This window comes from Nomascus leucogenys, chromosome X (genome assembly GCF_006542625.1).
Source record: "Nomascus leucogenys isolate Asia chromosome X, Asia_NLE_v1, whole genome shotgun sequence".
Taxonomy (NCBI): domain Eukaryota; kingdom Metazoa; phylum Chordata; class Mammalia; order Primates; family Hylobatidae; genus Nomascus; species Nomascus leucogenys.
Window position 1 is genome coordinate 5,700,437 of NC_044406.1, and position 18,192 is coordinate 5,718,628.

At 42.0% G+C, this 18,192-nt stretch overlaps 1 protein-coding gene across 5 annotated transcripts in view; it reads left to right on the forward strand.

The window, feature by feature from the left end:
* The window catches only part of STS (steroid sulfatase), a 213,028-nt gene that overhangs the window by 97,180 nt on the left and 97,656 nt on the right, over positions 1-18,192 (forward strand). For 4 of the 5 annotated variants that reach the window (XM_012500957.2, XM_030806567.1, XM_030806566.1 and 1 more), the window contains 3 exons: positions 12,610-12,750; positions 16,748-16,869; positions 16,972-17,094. In XM_012500957.2, coding sequence (XP_012356411.1) covers positions 12,610-12,750; positions 16,748-16,869; positions 16,972-17,094 — 386 coding nt within the window. The remainder of the gene's footprint in view (positions 1-12,609; positions 12,751-16,747; positions 16,870-16,971; positions 17,095-18,192) is intronic. The other variant, XM_030806570.1, reaches the window with a different exon arrangement.

Consider the following 18,192-nt stretch of genomic DNA (forward strand, 5'->3'; position numbering starts at 1 on the left):
TGGAGGTATAATGAATGATATGCTGTCACACTGAGCTAACCAAAATCATTTTGTGATTCAGAGATTAATATAGGCATGAAAAATTATTAATGGGCTTTTATCCTATTGGGTTCAATTTCAATAAAATGGTCTGCACCTGAACTAACCCTTTCACCACAAAGTGTGTGTGTGTGTGTGTGTGTGTGTGTGTATAATGGATCCCTTCTATGGTGGCATCTTGGTGTGGAACAAATTCATAATCTTAATCCTCCAATAATTTTAATTGTTCCCCACCCAGCTAATGGGACCAGTATCTTTCCAAGGAGCAAGGCTGAAGTCATCACTGACTGTTGCCTCTTTCTGACACTTCACATCCAGGCAATTACCAGCTCATGTTGATTGTGTCTCAAATCAGCTCAGCTCTCTCCAGTTCTCTCCCGCCTGCCCCTGTGCTAGTCTGGACCAGCTTCCTTGTGGGGTTATGGCCATTGTCGTGGGATCCACTCCAGTTTCTGCCCAACCCTTCTGCCAGGGAGGAACCAGAATGCCTGCGGGAGTGAAACGAAACCATGCCTCTCACCCCTAGTGTCCTCAATCTCTGCTTCATCACTTCTGAATAAAGATAAATGCCCCAAACCTAAAACAAAAGAAAGGAAAAAGATAAATGCCCTCCATGTCTGATCACGATGATTTATCCTGACCTCTTCTCCACCTCACAGTCAGAGTTTCGCATGGAAAAAATAACCAACCAACCAATGCACACAGTTTGTAGGAATACTGCAACATCAGCAACTTATACAATAATGATAAAAAACAAAGAACATGGAGAGAAACACACACATATTACCTGAGTGGCTCTCTGAATGGCTGGTTGATGTTTTCTCTTTTGTACATTTATAATAGTAAAAATACAACAAAATATTTATTTAAAAAAATCAATTTTTGTGTACAAAAATCACAAAGCATAATAGTCCAAAGTAGGTCTCTAAATAGCTAGTTTTTTTGGTGAGATTTTAGTTAGTGCTCATATAGAGCCTGAATTTTGCTCTATTTAATCTCTTTTTTAGCCATTTCCCTTTGGGCTACCCTAAATGCCCTTTTCTAATTCAGGTGCTTTCAACTTTCAGTTATAAAACAAAAATTCATTTTTACATGGTTGCTGAGCTGAGACGTGTCCTTAAATTGCTTATATAAATTCTGAGACTCATTACTAATGAAATATGTTCTTAAAATAAGTTCAACATGACATTTCAGAGCCGCTGTCCTGGGGAGCTTTTTTCTCGTCTTCATCGACAAAATTGACCTTCTCACCTCAAGCTGTTGGAGTTATCTACTACTGTGTAACAAATTACCCCAAAACTTAGCAGCTTAAAGCAACTTGTGTTTGTTATCTCATTGTTTCTGTAGGTCAAAAATCTGGGCACAGCTTAGCTGGATCCTTCTCAGCTTCTAGGTCTCTTTCAGGCTACTTCAGGTGCCATGGCTGTGGTCTCATCTGTGGTTCAAAAGTGGCAGGATCTCTTTCCAAGCTCATTCAGATAATTGTAGGCAGGACTTAGTTCCTTGCAGGATGTTCACCTGAAAGCCTCATTTTTTTTTGCTGGCTGTTGGCTGGACACTTCTCTCTTTGTCTTATAACATGGGTCCCTCCACAATGGCCACTTACTTCATCCAGAGCCAGCAAGCGATAGAGTTTGCCAGCAAGATAGAGGTCATAGTCTTTTACAACCCAATCATAGAAGTGATATCTCATCACTTTTTCCATATCCTACTCCTTGGAAGTAGATCACTAGGTCCAGCCCATACTCAACAGGAGGGGATTGTATCAGATGTGAATACCAGAAGGGAAGTCACTGGGGCCACTTTTAGTTGGCTGACCACATTTTTGTTCAAAACTCTATTACTGTACTTATTATACTCTACATAACATTTTATTATTAATAGTTGTAATTTTAATAATAACTTTATAAGTTAATAATAATATTATTAAATGACTATAATGAACAACTATGGCCTCTTACTATGATTCCCTTGCCGAATCAATAAGTACTAAGAACCCAGAAGGAGAGACCCTGTCTCTATAAAAAAAAAAAATGAAAATTAGCTGGTCATGGTGGTGTGCCCTTGTAATCCCAGCTACTTGGGAGGCTGAGGTGGCAGGATTGCTTGAGCCTGTTGAGGCTGCAGTGAGCCATGATCACACCACTGCACTCCAGGCTGGGTGAAAGAGTGAGACCCTGTCTCAAAATAAATAAATTAATTAATAAAAATAAAAAAGTCCTAAGTGTGTAGTTTTATCCTCAAAATAATACTTGTAAGGTATTATTATTCCTTTCTTACAGAAAAGAAAACTAACAGGCTAAATATATAGCTTGTGGTTTCACTGCTAGCAAGTGGGGGAGAAAGAATGAAAACCTCAACAGCATAAACTGCATTTCTGACTCCACTGCCCACTTTAGTGGGTTTGGTACTTGTGGATTTCCTCATTTGACCTGTCAGAGTCTTGCAGGGTGACTGTGTGTCTCATACAATCATAGAACCACCATAGGACTGCTATAACGTCATCTTTCTAGGTTTTGCCCTGTATTTGTGGAATTGAAATGGATTCGGTTGAATTGTCAGTGAATTGCTTTCCACTGGAAAGGTGTAGCTAGACTAAAATGCTCCTAACAAGTTACATTTGTCTAGCACTTTATTATTTTGGAAACCTTTTTTGGGGTCGGATAGGGCAGGGTCTTACCCTGTCGCCCACAGTAGAGTGCAGTGGCGCAATCATAGCTCACTGCAGCCTCAAACTCCTGGGCTCAGGCCATCCTTCTGCTTCAGCCTCCTGATTAGCTGGGACTACAGGCATATGCCACCATACCCAGCTAATTTTTAAATTCTTTGTAGAGATGGGAGCTTGCTATGTTCCTCAAGCTGGTCTTAAACTCCTGAGCTCAAGCAATCCTCCTACCTTAGCCTCCCAAACTGCTGGGATTGCAGGTGTAATCTACTGCATCTGGTCGCATTTTGGAAACCTTTTATCGCTAGTATCCTGAGTGACTCCCCCATGGTCAAGGTGACATCTTAGAGTAATGTGCAGAAGAGTGATTCACAAGAACATGCCTTCTAAAGCCTTATAGCTGGTGGCCTGAGATGAGGCCAGAGCTCTGACTCTTATTTCTCCTCTCATTCTGCTAGTTCTTGACAAGCAGAGAATAAAAGCCACCAAAAAGAGAATTAAGGAGAGTTAGGAATGAGAGAGTAGCTGCAACAAAAACAAACAGAGACTATCAGATTCCCCGGGTTGGTTATCTTTCAGGAAGAATCGTAGTGATCTGCGTTTGCTTTTTATGAAAAGGGGAGATCCCGAAAAGGGAAGGAGGTGAGAGGACTATTGGAAGTAGGTCAGGGGAGAGAGAGAAGTTTATGTTTCCCAGGCTGGGAGCTGTGGCTCACGCCTGTAATCCCAGCACTTTGGGAGGCCGAGGCGGGTGGATCACTTGAGGTCAGGAGTTCAAGACCAGCCTGGCCAACATGGCAAAACCCCATTTCTACTAACAACAACAAAAAAAAAAGATTAGCCAGGTGAAGTGGCAGGCATCTGTAATCCCAGCTAATCAGGAGGCTAAGGCAGGAGAATCACTTGAACCCGGGCAGCAGAGGTTGCAGTGAGTCGGGATCACACCACTGCACTCCAACCTGGGCAACAGAGTGAGACTCTGTCTAAGAAAAAAAGAAGAAGGGTGTGGCTCCCAATGACTAATGTGTAGGAGTAAGGATTCTTTGATTGGGGTTCAGACAGGCAAGGAGCATGATGCTGTTGTGCAGAGTATAACTCCTGATAAAAATGTAAGGTAGCAAAAGATTTGCCACATGGACAAATGACAGAATAAGCAACTTAGAAGGCATGAGAAGAAGGAATGCTTGCAGCCTGATGTTTTCCTTGAAGAGCCTTTTTGGAGATTGTTGCCTATGTGCATTGGATTTTAAGGGCTTCCATAACTTGCGGAAGTATGTTATACCTGAGAAACATTGTCTGTTAACACTGAAGATGTACTTGTGGGTGCAAATGAGAAATTTACACCTACTCAAATGGTTTGGCATTTCCAAATTCCTTGGTAGATGCTGATCTGCCTACATACAGAAGCAGAGGGAATGAATTGCAATTCTGTTATGTTCAGGAGGTGAAAATTCTACAGATGACAGGGCGGGTAACATGCTAGCACTAACTTGGTGGTTTCAGCTGGGGGCAGTTGTGTTCCCCAGAGGACATTTGGCAATATCTGGAGGACATTTTTTATTTCACAACTAGGGGGAGAACAGAGAAGTTGGGGACAGCACCCTGTTGGGGTTTAGTGGGTAGAGGCCAGGGATGGTGCTAAACATCTTACAGTGCATAGAACAGCTCCCCTCCCCACCAATAAAGACTCATCCAGTCCACATGTCAATAGTGTCGAGGCTGAGAAACACTATTAACAAAATCTGAGGTCCCTAAGTCAAATATCAACTCATGATAAAGACATGTTCCCATGTTATTTTTTCACACAGGATAAATTGGTTAAGAAGTAGGTAAAGCAGTTACAGTGCTTGGTACATACTAAGCACCCAAAAAACTGTTATTTTAAAATAAGAAAAGTTATGTATTTATTTCCTGTATCAACATGAACCTAGTAATGAAGTAGAGATGCAGAACACAGCCTGCTGGCTCTAGCCTTCTCTGATGTGAATGCTATATGTTGCACTCTTATGGGGACAGGAGGTTATTAAACTCACTCTTTTGCAAATTCCTGGTATTAGTTATGGATTTGTATGCCATTAAATCTACTTAGGGACCCCTGATGCTCCAACCCTGAGCTTTTCGTGGGCATTATTAATGGTGTTTTCAGTTTTCTTAAAAACCTCTAGTGTGTCTCACTCTTCATATTTAAAGACGGATGCTAATTTTTGAATCTTCTCTGTGCCCCGTAAAACCTTCCAACCATTTAAAAAAATAGTTCATGGCCCTGCTTAATTTCCTCTCTGGTTGAACTGGCGTGAGGGCCTTTTAATTAAACAGAATAAACATACATTTTTGATTTAATGTGGCTTTCTTTGATACTTGCTCAACCAGCCCCTGCTCACATAGTGTCTACAGTCTAATTAGGAAGGGGACCAATCATCTGATCTCAGATTTACAACCCTTCTCTGTCATTATTTATTCATTTGCCTAGTCCACACATCTTGACTATTTAATGTGTGTGAAGCATGAGAGAGGATGCTAGGGATATAGCCAGGAGGCACTTAGACTTCTTCCTGGCTGCAGAATGCTTCCAGTGCAGCAGGGAAGATTAAACGCAAGATAACTCAAACTGCACTTGCTTGTATCATCAGTGCTGAGAAAGAAATGCACAGTGATAAGAAAAGGGGAACTTCCTCCCATGCAAGGAGTCTGAGAGGGTGTCCCTAGATAAGTCACATGGAAGCTGGGGATGGGGGCTGAAGATTGGCCTCTCCAGATGATCTCTGCCCTCCTCTCATCCTTCAGCCTTTCCGCACCTCACTCCAATATGAGGTCCATTGTTACAATCGTGGTGTTGAAGGTGGGAGAGTTCACCTTTTATTACACCCACCTAGCTATTTAAACAGAAGCATGCAGTACTTGTATAGATATATTTGCTCATATTTGCAATTTCTCTGTCACGGATGTGGGGCTGGAGCCTGGATTTGCCAGCCAAAGAGTTAACAGATGTTGAACGCAATGAAGAATTGTCTCAAAACGGCTGTTCCGAGAAAGGAATAGTGTTTCGAATAAAAAGAACATTTGTTAGAGCACACATCATCTTGAGCCTAGCCGTAAAAAACCCGTTCACAAGATAAGCCATTGCTCGCTCTTTGTTACCAAGTTTGTGTTTAAGGAGTTAAGATTTGGGAGAGACTTTCAACTTAGCTGCGGGTCCTGCCCAGCACAGTGTTCGCAGTCTGCAAGGCAGGTAGCAGGGTATTGCATGGGATTTTATGTTAATGATGTTCAGGGGATGATAATTCTCACCCGGGAAGGAGATGATCCATTAGTTACACTCTCAGTCTGTGTCTTAGGCCAGCATGAAGCCATTACAGATCTTTAGCTGCAAAATAATAATTTTATGATGAGATAAGGGGTAGTTTTATTTCTGGCCTATTTTAAGAGAGAAGATGCAAGGCCTACGCCAGGGACTAAATCATTTCACTTCAGACTTTGTATAGAATTCATGTCAAATGAATGTCATAAATTATAAATAAGACATAAGTGTGTCACATAAAATAATTCTATGGTAATAGTTAATGACAGAGCTAAGCTGAATAAATATAACAAATATTTGTGTGTGTGTATGTGTGTGTGTGTGTTTTCATGTAAACATTTTCCTCTATCATAGAAAGTGAATGTGACCATCAAACACATCTTTGAATTCTGGGATTAGTCCCCTGGACTTAAGTCTCCCAAGGAGATAAAAGTGAAGAGACTTAAAATAAAACAAACAAAAAACTCTTTTGCCCTATTTATTTGAATAAATAAGAGTAAGATAGTCAATCACTCAATCACTTTGCAAAGCTTGGGAATCTAACTGAATAACAAAAGTACCAACTCAATGTAGATAAGGAGAATTGAGTGGATCAGGAGAGAGAGAGGTGATTGACTATGATTAGTAGTGTCATGTGTGAAGGAAGTACCCCCGGACTGCCAGTCACATAGCTTCCCACATTTACTCTGTCTTCTTTAAAAAATATCATGCTTCTCAAAATACTTCACATTCTAAGAGTGCAGCTGCATGAACATGGAGTTGATGATTGCATGGAACAACTGTATAGGATGTTGTAAGAAAAAATACTTCTCTTGGAGCTAAGAGGAAAACATAGCTGACAGTGACTTCTCTCTCATTACTGGATGTCTACTCTCTCACACCAGCTTCCTCTTTTGCTGTAATAGAGTACTATTCAAGCAGGGGAAATTTTTGTCTCCCTTTCTCCCAGCAATGGCTGGTAGAGTCTGGAGACATCTTTGGATCTCATAACTGAGGGGAGTTATACATGCTACTGGCATATAGTGGGTAGAGGCTTGAGATGTGCTGAATATCCTGCAATGCACAGGACAGGCCCCTACACTAACGAATCATCCGTCCCCAAATGTCAATAGTGCAGAGCTTGAGAAATCCTGATTTAATGCCACTCATGACCTGTAATGGAACCCATTATCCTGGCTAATTTGCATTGGTGTGTACTCCTTTACTAAGGCTCAATTAAGTAATTTAGTGAATATTTATTGACTCTCAGGGCCATGGGGGAGAACTGCAGAAGAAAATTGAGGGATTATAAATACCTAATGGGAAGGCAAGGTGAACACACATGAAAACAAACCAAAAAAATTCTACTTCAAAATGTTATTGATTTTCTCCGGACCCTAATTATGTATATTCTATCAACATTTGCAGTGCATACCCTTTGTCTGTTTTTGCAAACTGTCAATTCAGATAATATAGTGTCTTAGTGAATTGTTGCCACAATAATGTCATGTACCAATTCTCTCCCAAGCTTGACAGATTAACACAACAGTGTATATTCTCATTGGTTTGTCTGTTGGCTGAAACAAACAAGCTCCAGGCTGTCTGTTGGGCTGTATCTGCTACAAATGCGTTTGTTCTGGAGCTCAGGCTGAAAGGGAGGTAGCACATACTAGAGAAAGAGCTTCTTGTGGTGATGGCAAAAGTACAACAGGACCAAGCTAAACATGCAAGCATAACGTTTCTGTTTCCCTCACATCCGATAGCATCCCATTGGCTAAGACAAATCACATGGTTGAGCTGCAAATCAAGGCTGAACAAGTATACTGTGGTCTCTATAAGGCCAATGCAAGATACATGGCCTCACTCAATACCAGTGGGTCAGAGAAAGGATTGCATTATTTTAACTAATAAGTTCATTTTAATATTTCCATTTCAAATTTAACATTATAAGAATTTTTCTTAACTTGTTTTTTAAGATTTATTACTATTTATAATTGTGGCAAAATACACAAAACATAAAATTTTCCATCTTAACCATTTTTAAGTGGCATTAAGTATGTTCACACTGTTTTGCAGCCATCACCACTATCCATCTTTAGAATTCTTTTCATCTTACAAAACTGAAACTCTGTATCTATTAAATAATTATTCCCAATTCCCCTAGGATTGAGTACTTATTTTAAAAAAAATAATCTACCACCCATTTTTAATGGGAGCAAGGCTTATTTTTATAGAGATAATTGGCATATAGCATGCATTTATAGTTGTCAGCCCAACCTATGCCTAAGGTGTATTCTATCCAGGATACAGACATGTCTTCAGGTCCTGAGGTAGGAGCCCCACAGAAGTCTGTTTTACTCAGATAAAAAAGCCTTTTGGGAAGGAATTCCTTCCAAGTTCAGGCCGAGAAGCAGTATGGGCCACAGCCAGGGAGCCTGCATTAGAGAAATTGGTTGACATTCAGACCCATGTCCATCAGTCACTCAACAGGGATGTCTACCTAATTCTCAGGTTCCAAGCAGTAGTAGGTTAATCCAAGGGGGAAAAAAGTGAAGTGTGCTTTTACTGAAATCTACATGGAATATTAGGAGCTTAGAGCATCAGCAGCATATAGCTGGCAGCTTCAGGAGCAACCAGTGCAGGAGCCAGCCAGCTGGTAGCAGTAGGGGCTTTAGCAGTGTTAAACCCCGGAGCCCATGAGAGAGAGCTCAGTATCCTTATCATCAGCCACTAGTGGTGGGACTCAGACTGGGTGGGCAGTGGTTGTGAGGTCCTTTAGACAGGACCTGTTTCTATCAGCAGGAACAGGAGGCATCACTACAGAGCCCTGGGAAATGACAGGCATTATTCAGTAGCCAAGGAAACTGCTCGAGTAATTAGAAAAGCACTGAAGTCTCCACCATGTGGAATGCTGAAAAGCCCTAGAAATACAGGGTTCCAGGGACAATCTGAGAGAGAAGAGCCATAAGGAGTCCTGGGTGCTAGTCTAGAAACCACAGCTTGCTATGAGTATGACTAGGGCAATTCATTGAATCTCTCTGGGTCTTTGTTTTCCCTTCTAAAAATAAGAGAATTGGGATACATGATTTGCCTGGTCTTTTCTAACCGATACTGTATTACCTGAATATTATATGAATGTTGTTACATGATCTCAAGCCAGGCTTTACATTCATGCCACGTTTTGGTTGTAGAAAGTCTGTATTCTTTATTTATTTAATTGGTTAATTAATTAGAGAGAGTCTCACTCTGTCAACTAGGCCGGAGTACAGTGGCGCCATCAGAGCTCACTGCAGTCTTGAACCCTGGGCTCAAGCAATTCTCCTGCCTCAGCCTCTCGAGTAGCCGGAACTACAGACGTGCACCACCATGCCCAGAAAATTTTTAAATTTTTTTGTAGAGGTAGGAACTTACATATTTCCCAGGCTGGTCTCCAACTCCTGAGCTCCCCCAATCCTCCCTCCTCGGCCTCCCAAAGCACTGGGATTATAGGTGTGAGCCACCATGATCAGCCAATCTCTCTGAGTCTTTGTTTCCCCATCTGAAAATAAGAGAATTGGGATGCATGATTTGCAAGACCTTTTTGAACTGAAATTATATTATCTGAATGTTGTGATTTGCTCTCAAGCCAGCCTTTATGTTCATGCCAGATTTTGGTTGTATAAAGCCCATAGTCTTAAACCATGCTTTAAAAAAAAAAAAAAAGAAAGAAAGAAAGAAATAGGCAATTTCTCATTTCTTTCCAAGCATAAATATAAGCATTAAGATAGACAAGGTCTTTGGCATGATGGCATTGTATAACTGGATTATTTCATGCAGTCTTATGTGAGGAATTCAGTAAGAAGTTACTTTGCATCAGCTTTATCTGTATTTAGCATTTAAGCAGATTAAGCCAAATTGGGGGCCTTTAGACTAAATGGCAAAAATGGTTTCACATAATAATAGCAGGGTGCTTTTTACATTTATGATATCTGTTTGAACATGTTAAATTCAAGATACCAGATACGCGTCTGTATGGAGACCTTAATTCAGTATTTGGATATACAGTCTCTCTGGACATAAAACTTAGGTGTTTCTAAGCATTCATTCAGTATTTAATCTCACCAAGATAGCATATGTATTTCATAAAGGTAGGGAGGAGATGAGGAAAGCAGAAGTGTCTTGAGGCTCACAACATTTAAAGTGCGGACTGGACAATGGCCGCTCAGAAGTGGCACCAGGCCAGGAAATATGTTTAGTCATTGTTTGATTGTTTCTTTGAGTATTTTGCACCAAGTTAGCCTACACACTTGTTTAAATTATTAAATTGATGGTCATATAACTGCACATGCAAATCTGTGTGTCTGTCTTCTCTTTAAAAATTGGAAGCTGCTACAAGGGTGACATTCTTTAGGAGGGGTGCAAGCTCTTGGCTGGCAAAGCCCCCTCTCCATATTGATGACTAAACCCAGGCCATTTCCCATCTCCCATCCAGCCTCTGTAATTATGTGGGGTTGTGATCCTGATTCTGAGGTCCACGAACGAGGAAGAACCAGCAAACAGAGACTCTGCAGAAAGAGAGACACAATAGGAACCTCAGAGAGTGTGTTCAAAGAGGAGTGCATTCCTGAGCGAGGGAGCGGCTCACTCTGACAGGTGTTGCTGGAAAGCCAGGGAAGAGACTCTGCCACACCGTGTGCACTGGCCTTGATGTCCAGTGTCCTTAGTGACTCTGGGGGAGCTGTCTGCATGCACCAAGGCTGGTGTGAGTGCAAAAACAGATACAGAGTGAGGTCAAGCTCACACGCCAGTTCACACGCTGAAGGACTGTCAGTGCTCCCAGATACACGGCAATGAGGGTCCAGTGTCAGGAGAGAACAGACAGGTACACTAAAAGCCCAGACTCCACCACTACACATGCACGTGAGACATCTGCGCTGTACCCCCTAAATCTATAAACATTGTTAAAAATTAAAAGTAAATAAAATTAGGCAGAGCATGGTGGCTTATGCCTGTAATTCCAGTGCTTTGAGAGGCCACGGCAGGAGGATCACTTGTGCCCAGGAGTTTGAGACCAGCCTGGGCAACATAGTGAGACCATATCTCCTCAATAAAAATTGAAAAGGAAGAAATAGCCAGGCCAGGTGGTCCTCGCCATCATCCCAGCTACTCAGGAGACTGACATGGGAGGATCACTTGAACCCCAAAGTTCAAGACCAGCTTGGGTAACATAGTAAGAACCTTGTCTCTAAAAAATAAAAATAAAAATATTACCCAGGCATGGCAGTGTGCACCTGTAATTCTAGCTGCTCAGGAGGCTGAGATGGGAGAATTGCTTGAGCCCAGGAGTTGGAGGCTGCAGTGAGTTATAATCACACCACTGCACTCTAACCTGGGCAACAGAGCCAGAACCCTGTCTCAAATTTTTTTAAATAAAAATAAAATTACTTAATAGAACAAAAAAATTGTTCAGTTTCTTTCACTTTACAGTTAAGAAAACTAAGATTCAGAGAACTGATATGATTAACAACTACCCCTGACCCCCCCACCTAGAATAAAGGTCATAAAATTTCTCCCCGGGCTGGTGAGAAAAATAAAGGATAAAAATTTCTCCCCAGGCAGATGAGAAACAGAAAGAGAAAGTAGTGAGTTTTGTCTCCTGATGTCAGGGTCAGGGCCACAGAGACTTGGTTCTGGAAGTATTTGAGAGTAAGAACCTGGCTCAAGGCTGCGAACTAGGAGCTGGGAGAGGTGTTGCCTACCACTGGCTGGTGGGAAGACTAGAAGGCCATCGATATTGAGTAAGTAAGACCTCAGGCTACCACACCGCACACGTACCTGCCACCTTCCAGGGAACCAAGCCAGGCCTCTCTCTGGCTGGGAAACCTGTTGAGCAACCTCCTTATATTTGCTGCCAACATAAGCTCCGGTTCTAAATGAACCTGTTGCAGGGTGGGGCAGCAAAACCGCAAGAGTGAGAAGAGAGGCAAACAGCAAAATGAAGTAGAAAGCCCACGTCCTCCTCAACAAGAAGGGGTCTAACTCAAAGGAAGCAGGTTGCTGGAACACGTACACAGACCTCCATACAAGAAAGACATCATGTGTGTGTTCACGCCACCATCCTCCCCAAGATTCCATCACCTGTTATTCTCACAAGGAATGAAATGCAGTGAGGTGAGAGCGTGTTGGGATGGCAGACATGGGCGATGGATGAATTCTCTTCCCTCTGTACATTTTCCAGCACAAAGAGCTGCCCCCAGGCTGTTGACCCCATACACTTTGAGTTTTGAAAGGTTTCTGTGTTTCCCTTAGAAAGCTACTAAACCAGGACAGGCACAGTTGTTCAGGCCTGTAATCAGCACTTTGCAAGGGTGTGGCAGGAGGATTGTTTGAGCCCAGAAGTTCGAGACCAGCCTGGGCAACATAGCAAGACCTTATCTTTACAAAAACCACAAAAATTAGCTGGGTGTAGTGACACATGCCTATAGTCCCAGGTACTTGGGAGGCTGAGACTGGAGGATCGCTTGAACCCAGGACTTCAAGGTTGCAGTGAGCTAAGATCGTACCACCTCACCCCGGCCTGGGCAACAGAGCAAAACCTTGTCTCAAGCCGACATCCTTCAGTTCCTTTTTGTGTCCTTGTCCTTTACAGGAAGATGAAGATCCCTTTCCTCCTACTGTTCTTTCTGTGGGAAGCCGAGAGCCATGCAGCATCAAGGCCGAACATCATCCTGGTCATGGCTGACGACCTCGGCATTGGAGATCCTGGGTGCTATGGGAACAAAACTGTCAGGTTGGTAATGCAGCTCCTCAGTAAACACGTGGCTGTATTCATAGGCAACAGTCCCCGGGATGGTTAATGTTGATCTACAGAGCACAGAACATGTAGAAACGTTCAAAACCCTCCAAACCATGCCTGGCTTCATGTAGGTACACTGAGATGTAGGTGTCATGAAGGCAGGTGTGAGTTTATCTGTTTGACTATGAACAGGGAGCTGGATGAGCTCAGGGAGATCACTAAGAAGGTGTGCATCACAGTTCTTCTTTACTTACGGCTACGATGCTGCTTTCCACACATTCACATTTCCATCCCTTTTGTTCACCTATTTCGTCTTCTCCTTTTGGCATCTGGCTTTATTCTGGTTGGTTCTGGGTCTGTACTCCTCTGTCCTGGCTCATCAGTGACTTACTCTCACTCTCACTCTCACTCATGCCCAACTCTCCCTCTTCTAGCCCAGGCCCTACCCTGTCATCAGCTATGCAGGCTGTCTTAGTCTGTAAAGGCTGCTATGACAAAATGCTATAGGCTGGGTGGCTTCTAAACAATAGAAATGTATTGCTCATAGTTCTGGAGGCTGGAAGCCCAAGATCAAGGCATAGCAGATTCAGCATCTGGTGGGGACCTGCTTCCTGGTTCATAGACAGAACCTTCTCACTGTGTCTTCACATGGTGGAAGGGGGGAGGGAGCTCTCTGGGTCCCTTTTATAAGGTCATAAATCCCATTTACAGGGCTTCATCCTCATGACCTCATCACCTCCCAAAGACCCCACCTCCTAACAAAATCCCATTGAGGGTGAGCATTTCACCATCTGAATCTGGGGGGCACACAAACATGGAGACCATAGCTGACAATCAGGAGAGATGTCATGTTTTAGGACCTCATAACTTGCCAGTAATTATCAAAACAGTGGCAACAAGGCAATCAAATGAGACTCGAGGTCATTCGACACTTGGGTCTGAACATCCTCCCAGAAGTGGGTGTTTTGTTTCTATCCCTCTGCGTAAAATCAACCTAACATAAGACCTATTTTAAGGACCCTTTTGTTTAAAAAGGAAAGTAAGCCCTTGAGGAGTAGAATACTGACATTAGAATTTCGCTTTCTCTTCCTAATAATGTGGAGATGATGGCATAAAAATAGTTCTATGGAGAGTTTCATCACATGAAAGATCAATACAAACTAAATTAAAGGAGAGGATAAGGAAAGAGATTATTTGCTTCTACCAGAACTTTCTTTTTTCTTTTTTTCTTCTTTTTTTTTTTTTTTTTTTTTTTGAGAAGGAGTTTCACTCTGTCGCCCAGCCTGGAGTGTGGTGGCACCATCTCGGGGATCACTGCAACCTCTGCCTCCTAGGTTGAAGCAATTCTCCTGCCTCAGCCTCTCAAGTAGCTGGGACTACAGGCGTGCACCACCATGCCTGGCTAATTTTTTGTATTTTTAGAAGAGATGGGGTTTCACTATGTTGGCCAGGCTGGTCTCAAACTCCTAACCTCGTGATCCACCTGCCTCAGCCTCCCAAAGTGCTGGGATTACAGGCATGAGCCACTGCGCTGGCCCAGAACTTTCTTGTAGGATATGTGAATACTAAATACTTGAAGCCAGGAATGGACCCACTGCCAAGTGCCATGGGGCACTGATTATTTTCCTTCCATTCTCTTACTCCTCATCTTGTTTTTAGCATGAGAAATCCTGGAAAGTATATTTAATCATTACATATCAGACCAAACAAAAATTAAATAGATTATTATATTAAGGAAAATCTTTCCCACAAGACGTAGCCAAATACGTCTCACTTTCAATCTGAAACTTTGCATCAAATGTTGCTTTTTATTTTTTTAAGAGTATATTGACTTATGACATTGCTTAAATTTTAAAAAGCATATGCAAGGGTAAGATCTGCAATTTTAAGAGAGCACTTTAAATGTCCTCTTAAAATTGTAATTATCTTTGTATGTTTTCTGCCCCACCTTTTGCCTACTTTTGTAAAATGTTTACAGATCACTTAATACATTTGTGATATAGATCTTATTAATTTAGTTTTTCTTATCAGCATCATAATTTTATTCAGCTTTTTCATTTTATCTATTTCTTTAATATTATGTATTCCTAAGATATATTGAGATAATAGATAACTGTTCCTACCAAGATGTCTTAATTAAAAAGTTAAAATCAAGCCTGTAAGGTTAAATCTTTACCAACTATCAAAAGAAAAAATGTCTATAAAGCCCCATGGAAGAATTCACGGCAATATATACCCTAAATCTGCGTTGGTCTCTATATTAGAGTCCCATTATTTCTGAATTACATTTTTCATTTTTATATTTTGTAATATCACACCCCAAAATAGTCACTTTTTTTTGTAGGCCACTATAGACAGTAGGAGGTTTAATTCAAATGCAAAAGCAGTCTCTGTCTTCTAAGCATCTCAGCCTTTAAGAAAAAAGCAAAGTAGAAATATTGGTAATTAAACACATTCACTAAATTAATAAATGGTCACTAGTTTGACATTACAGATGCAATAAAATTATTTCCCCCTTCAAGCTATGCATCATTGCAGCACTACTCTGTGAGGGCATTGATCTAGGGAAGCCATGGGACCAATGAACAAGATGTATACTCCCACCCTACAGGCAGCCATCTTGAAGGGGAGCACAATTAGCCATGCCATTGCTTTACAGTGAGGAAGCTGCTTGTCTGGTGGAGTATGGACTACTGTTCCAAATATAGGTCAATCTCCTTGCATAAACAAGGAAGGGCGCTGGAGGCCCATGAGAATTCCATCTGTACCTGGAACTGAAGGATGGCAGATGACGAGCCAGGCAGGGAGGAACGGACCTGGATGCCTGGTGAAGGACGTGGGAGATATCTTGTGGGGTATAACTTGGTATGATCCAAAAACTAAAAGATATTAATTCCTAAATGACTTCCCAAAATGTTCAGCCAATCCATTCATAGAGAAAGGCATCAGGGTGGCTTATCTTGCAAAAGGTATCACTCTACAAGTGAGCTCATAAATAAGTATTTCTGAAGCATAAAAAATATAAGCCAACAAAGGGTATGTGGGGGTCGCAGCATCTAATTTCTTCACTGTAGTGTTTGTGCCTTTTCCCTGGAGCATATTAACCCATTTGTTGATGCTCACCGGTTGAGGCACATGGAGTCTGATTATTCCCTGTCCCTGGGGGCATGTAGAAATTAGGCAGGGGCTCATTAAAGCTGGTCGTGGGATTCCCTTTGGCTGTGGTTGGAAAGAGAGGGGAGTCAGATTGACCCTGGAGATTTCTCTTTTGGTGACATAGAGGTAACTTGGGAGATGTGGATGGGAGAAGAGTGAAGCCTCATCCTCATTTACCCCTTACTTTCCCTCCCTGCAGTATCCTATTTCAAAGACTTGGTTTCTGTCTTCTAATTCAGGGCTAGTGGGACCAGGAGCTCAGAGCCCGCTGTAGCATGAATGGACCTTTTGGGGATGTCCTGCCTGCATCATTCACACATCTGCATGGTTTTATTGTAGCTTGAGTCTTGATTCTGTATCACTTCTTCCCCACCTCCCCTGCCTCTCATCTCGCCTGTCTCTCCCACATAACCCCAGACTTGCCTTTGCTCATTGAGAAGTTTCCCAGTATAAAGAGCTATAGACAGTTTCATTTTGAAAATTATCACAGAGCTGGGCACAGTGGCTCATGCCTGTAATCCCAGCAATTTGGGAGGCCAAGGCGGGCAGATCACTTGAGGTCAGGAGTTTGAGACCAGCCTGGCCAACATGGTGAAACCCTGCTTCTACCAAAAAATGCAAAAATTAGCCAGGCGTGGTGGTGTGTTCCTGTAGTCCCAGCTACTCACAAGGCTGAGATGGGAGAATTGCTTGAACACAAGAGGTGGAGGTTGCAGTGAGCCGAGATTATGCCACTGCACTCCAGCCTGGGTGACAGAGTGAGATCCTGTCTCAAAAATAAATACATGAACAATAAATGAAAATGATCACAAATGCTATGATTCTTTTCTTCTAGGACTCCCAATATCGACCGGTTGGCCAGTGGGGGAGTGAAACTCACTCAGCACCTGGCAGCATCACCGCTGTGCACACCAAGCAGGGCAGCCTTCATGACTGGCCGGTACCCTGTCCGATCAGGTAACCTCCTATCTGCACCACAGGGGCTGTGGTCTCCTTCGGGACAGCCTCCCACCTCCAGGTATCTCCTAGTTCCTAAGGGTTGATTTTTTCCTGGTCCAGGAATGGCATCTTGGTCCCGCACTGGAGTTTTCCTCTTCACAGCCTCTTCGGGAGGACTTCCCACCAATGAGATTACCTTTGCTAAGCTTCTGAAGGATCAAGGTTATTCAACAGCGCTGATAGGTATGGGCATCTATGGGATGGGAACCATCTATAGGTATGGGAATGGCAGGGAGGACTTGGACAAAGTTAGCAAAAGAGTGGGAGAGGACATCATGACAGTTATCTTAGGGATGACGTTGCTGGTACACTTTGCATAACTTTAAATGGAAACAAAATGATTTCAATTGTAGGTCAAAACACAATGAGCCTATCTGGACTACTCAAATGTATAGATGTGTGTGTGTGTGTGTGTGTGTTGTGTGTTTGTGTGTGTTGTGTGTTTGTGTGTGTGTGTGCGTGTGTATAGATAAATAGATACTTAGATGATACCTAATGATACATGGATGAATGGATAGATGGAAGAAAGCATTGATGAGTGGATGGATAGATAGATAATAGGTAGAGAAATAGCTAGCTAGCTAGATAGACAGATGCAGAGAGAGACAAAGGTGAGATAGATGGGATGGATGGATGGATGGATGGATGGAATAGATGATAGCTAGATAGATAGATAGAGAAATTGAAAAAGATAGATAGATAGATAGATAGATAGATAGATAGATAGATAGATGCAGAGAGGGACAAAGATGAGATAGATGGGATAGATGGATGGATGGATGGATGGATGAAATAGATGATGATAGACATGATGGATGGATGGATAGATAGATAGATAGATAGATAGATAGATAGATAGATAGATTAGATAGATAGATGTTATATATAAATAGATGCAGGGAGAAAGACAAAGATGACATAGGACGGATAGATAGATAATGAGGCAATTGGGTGGATGAAATAGATGATAGATGGAACAAATGAAAGACATATACATAGAAAGAATGTACAAAACTATTCACACCATGCTATTGATAAAGATTTTCATTTTACTTTCCAATATAAAATTATGTCAGAATTTGTCTTGCTTGACACACCCACTGATTTTATCATGTAGATAGGATTGACACCTTCCTGTTTGCATGAAGAGCTTGAATCTAAGTAGGCCATAAAATGAATCCTAGCAAATCTCAGAGGAGCAAAATGACCCTTTTCTTTCTTCCAACATCTTGTTAAAAAACTATCATTTTTTTTCTTTTGTGAGGCACTCATTAATTTAGT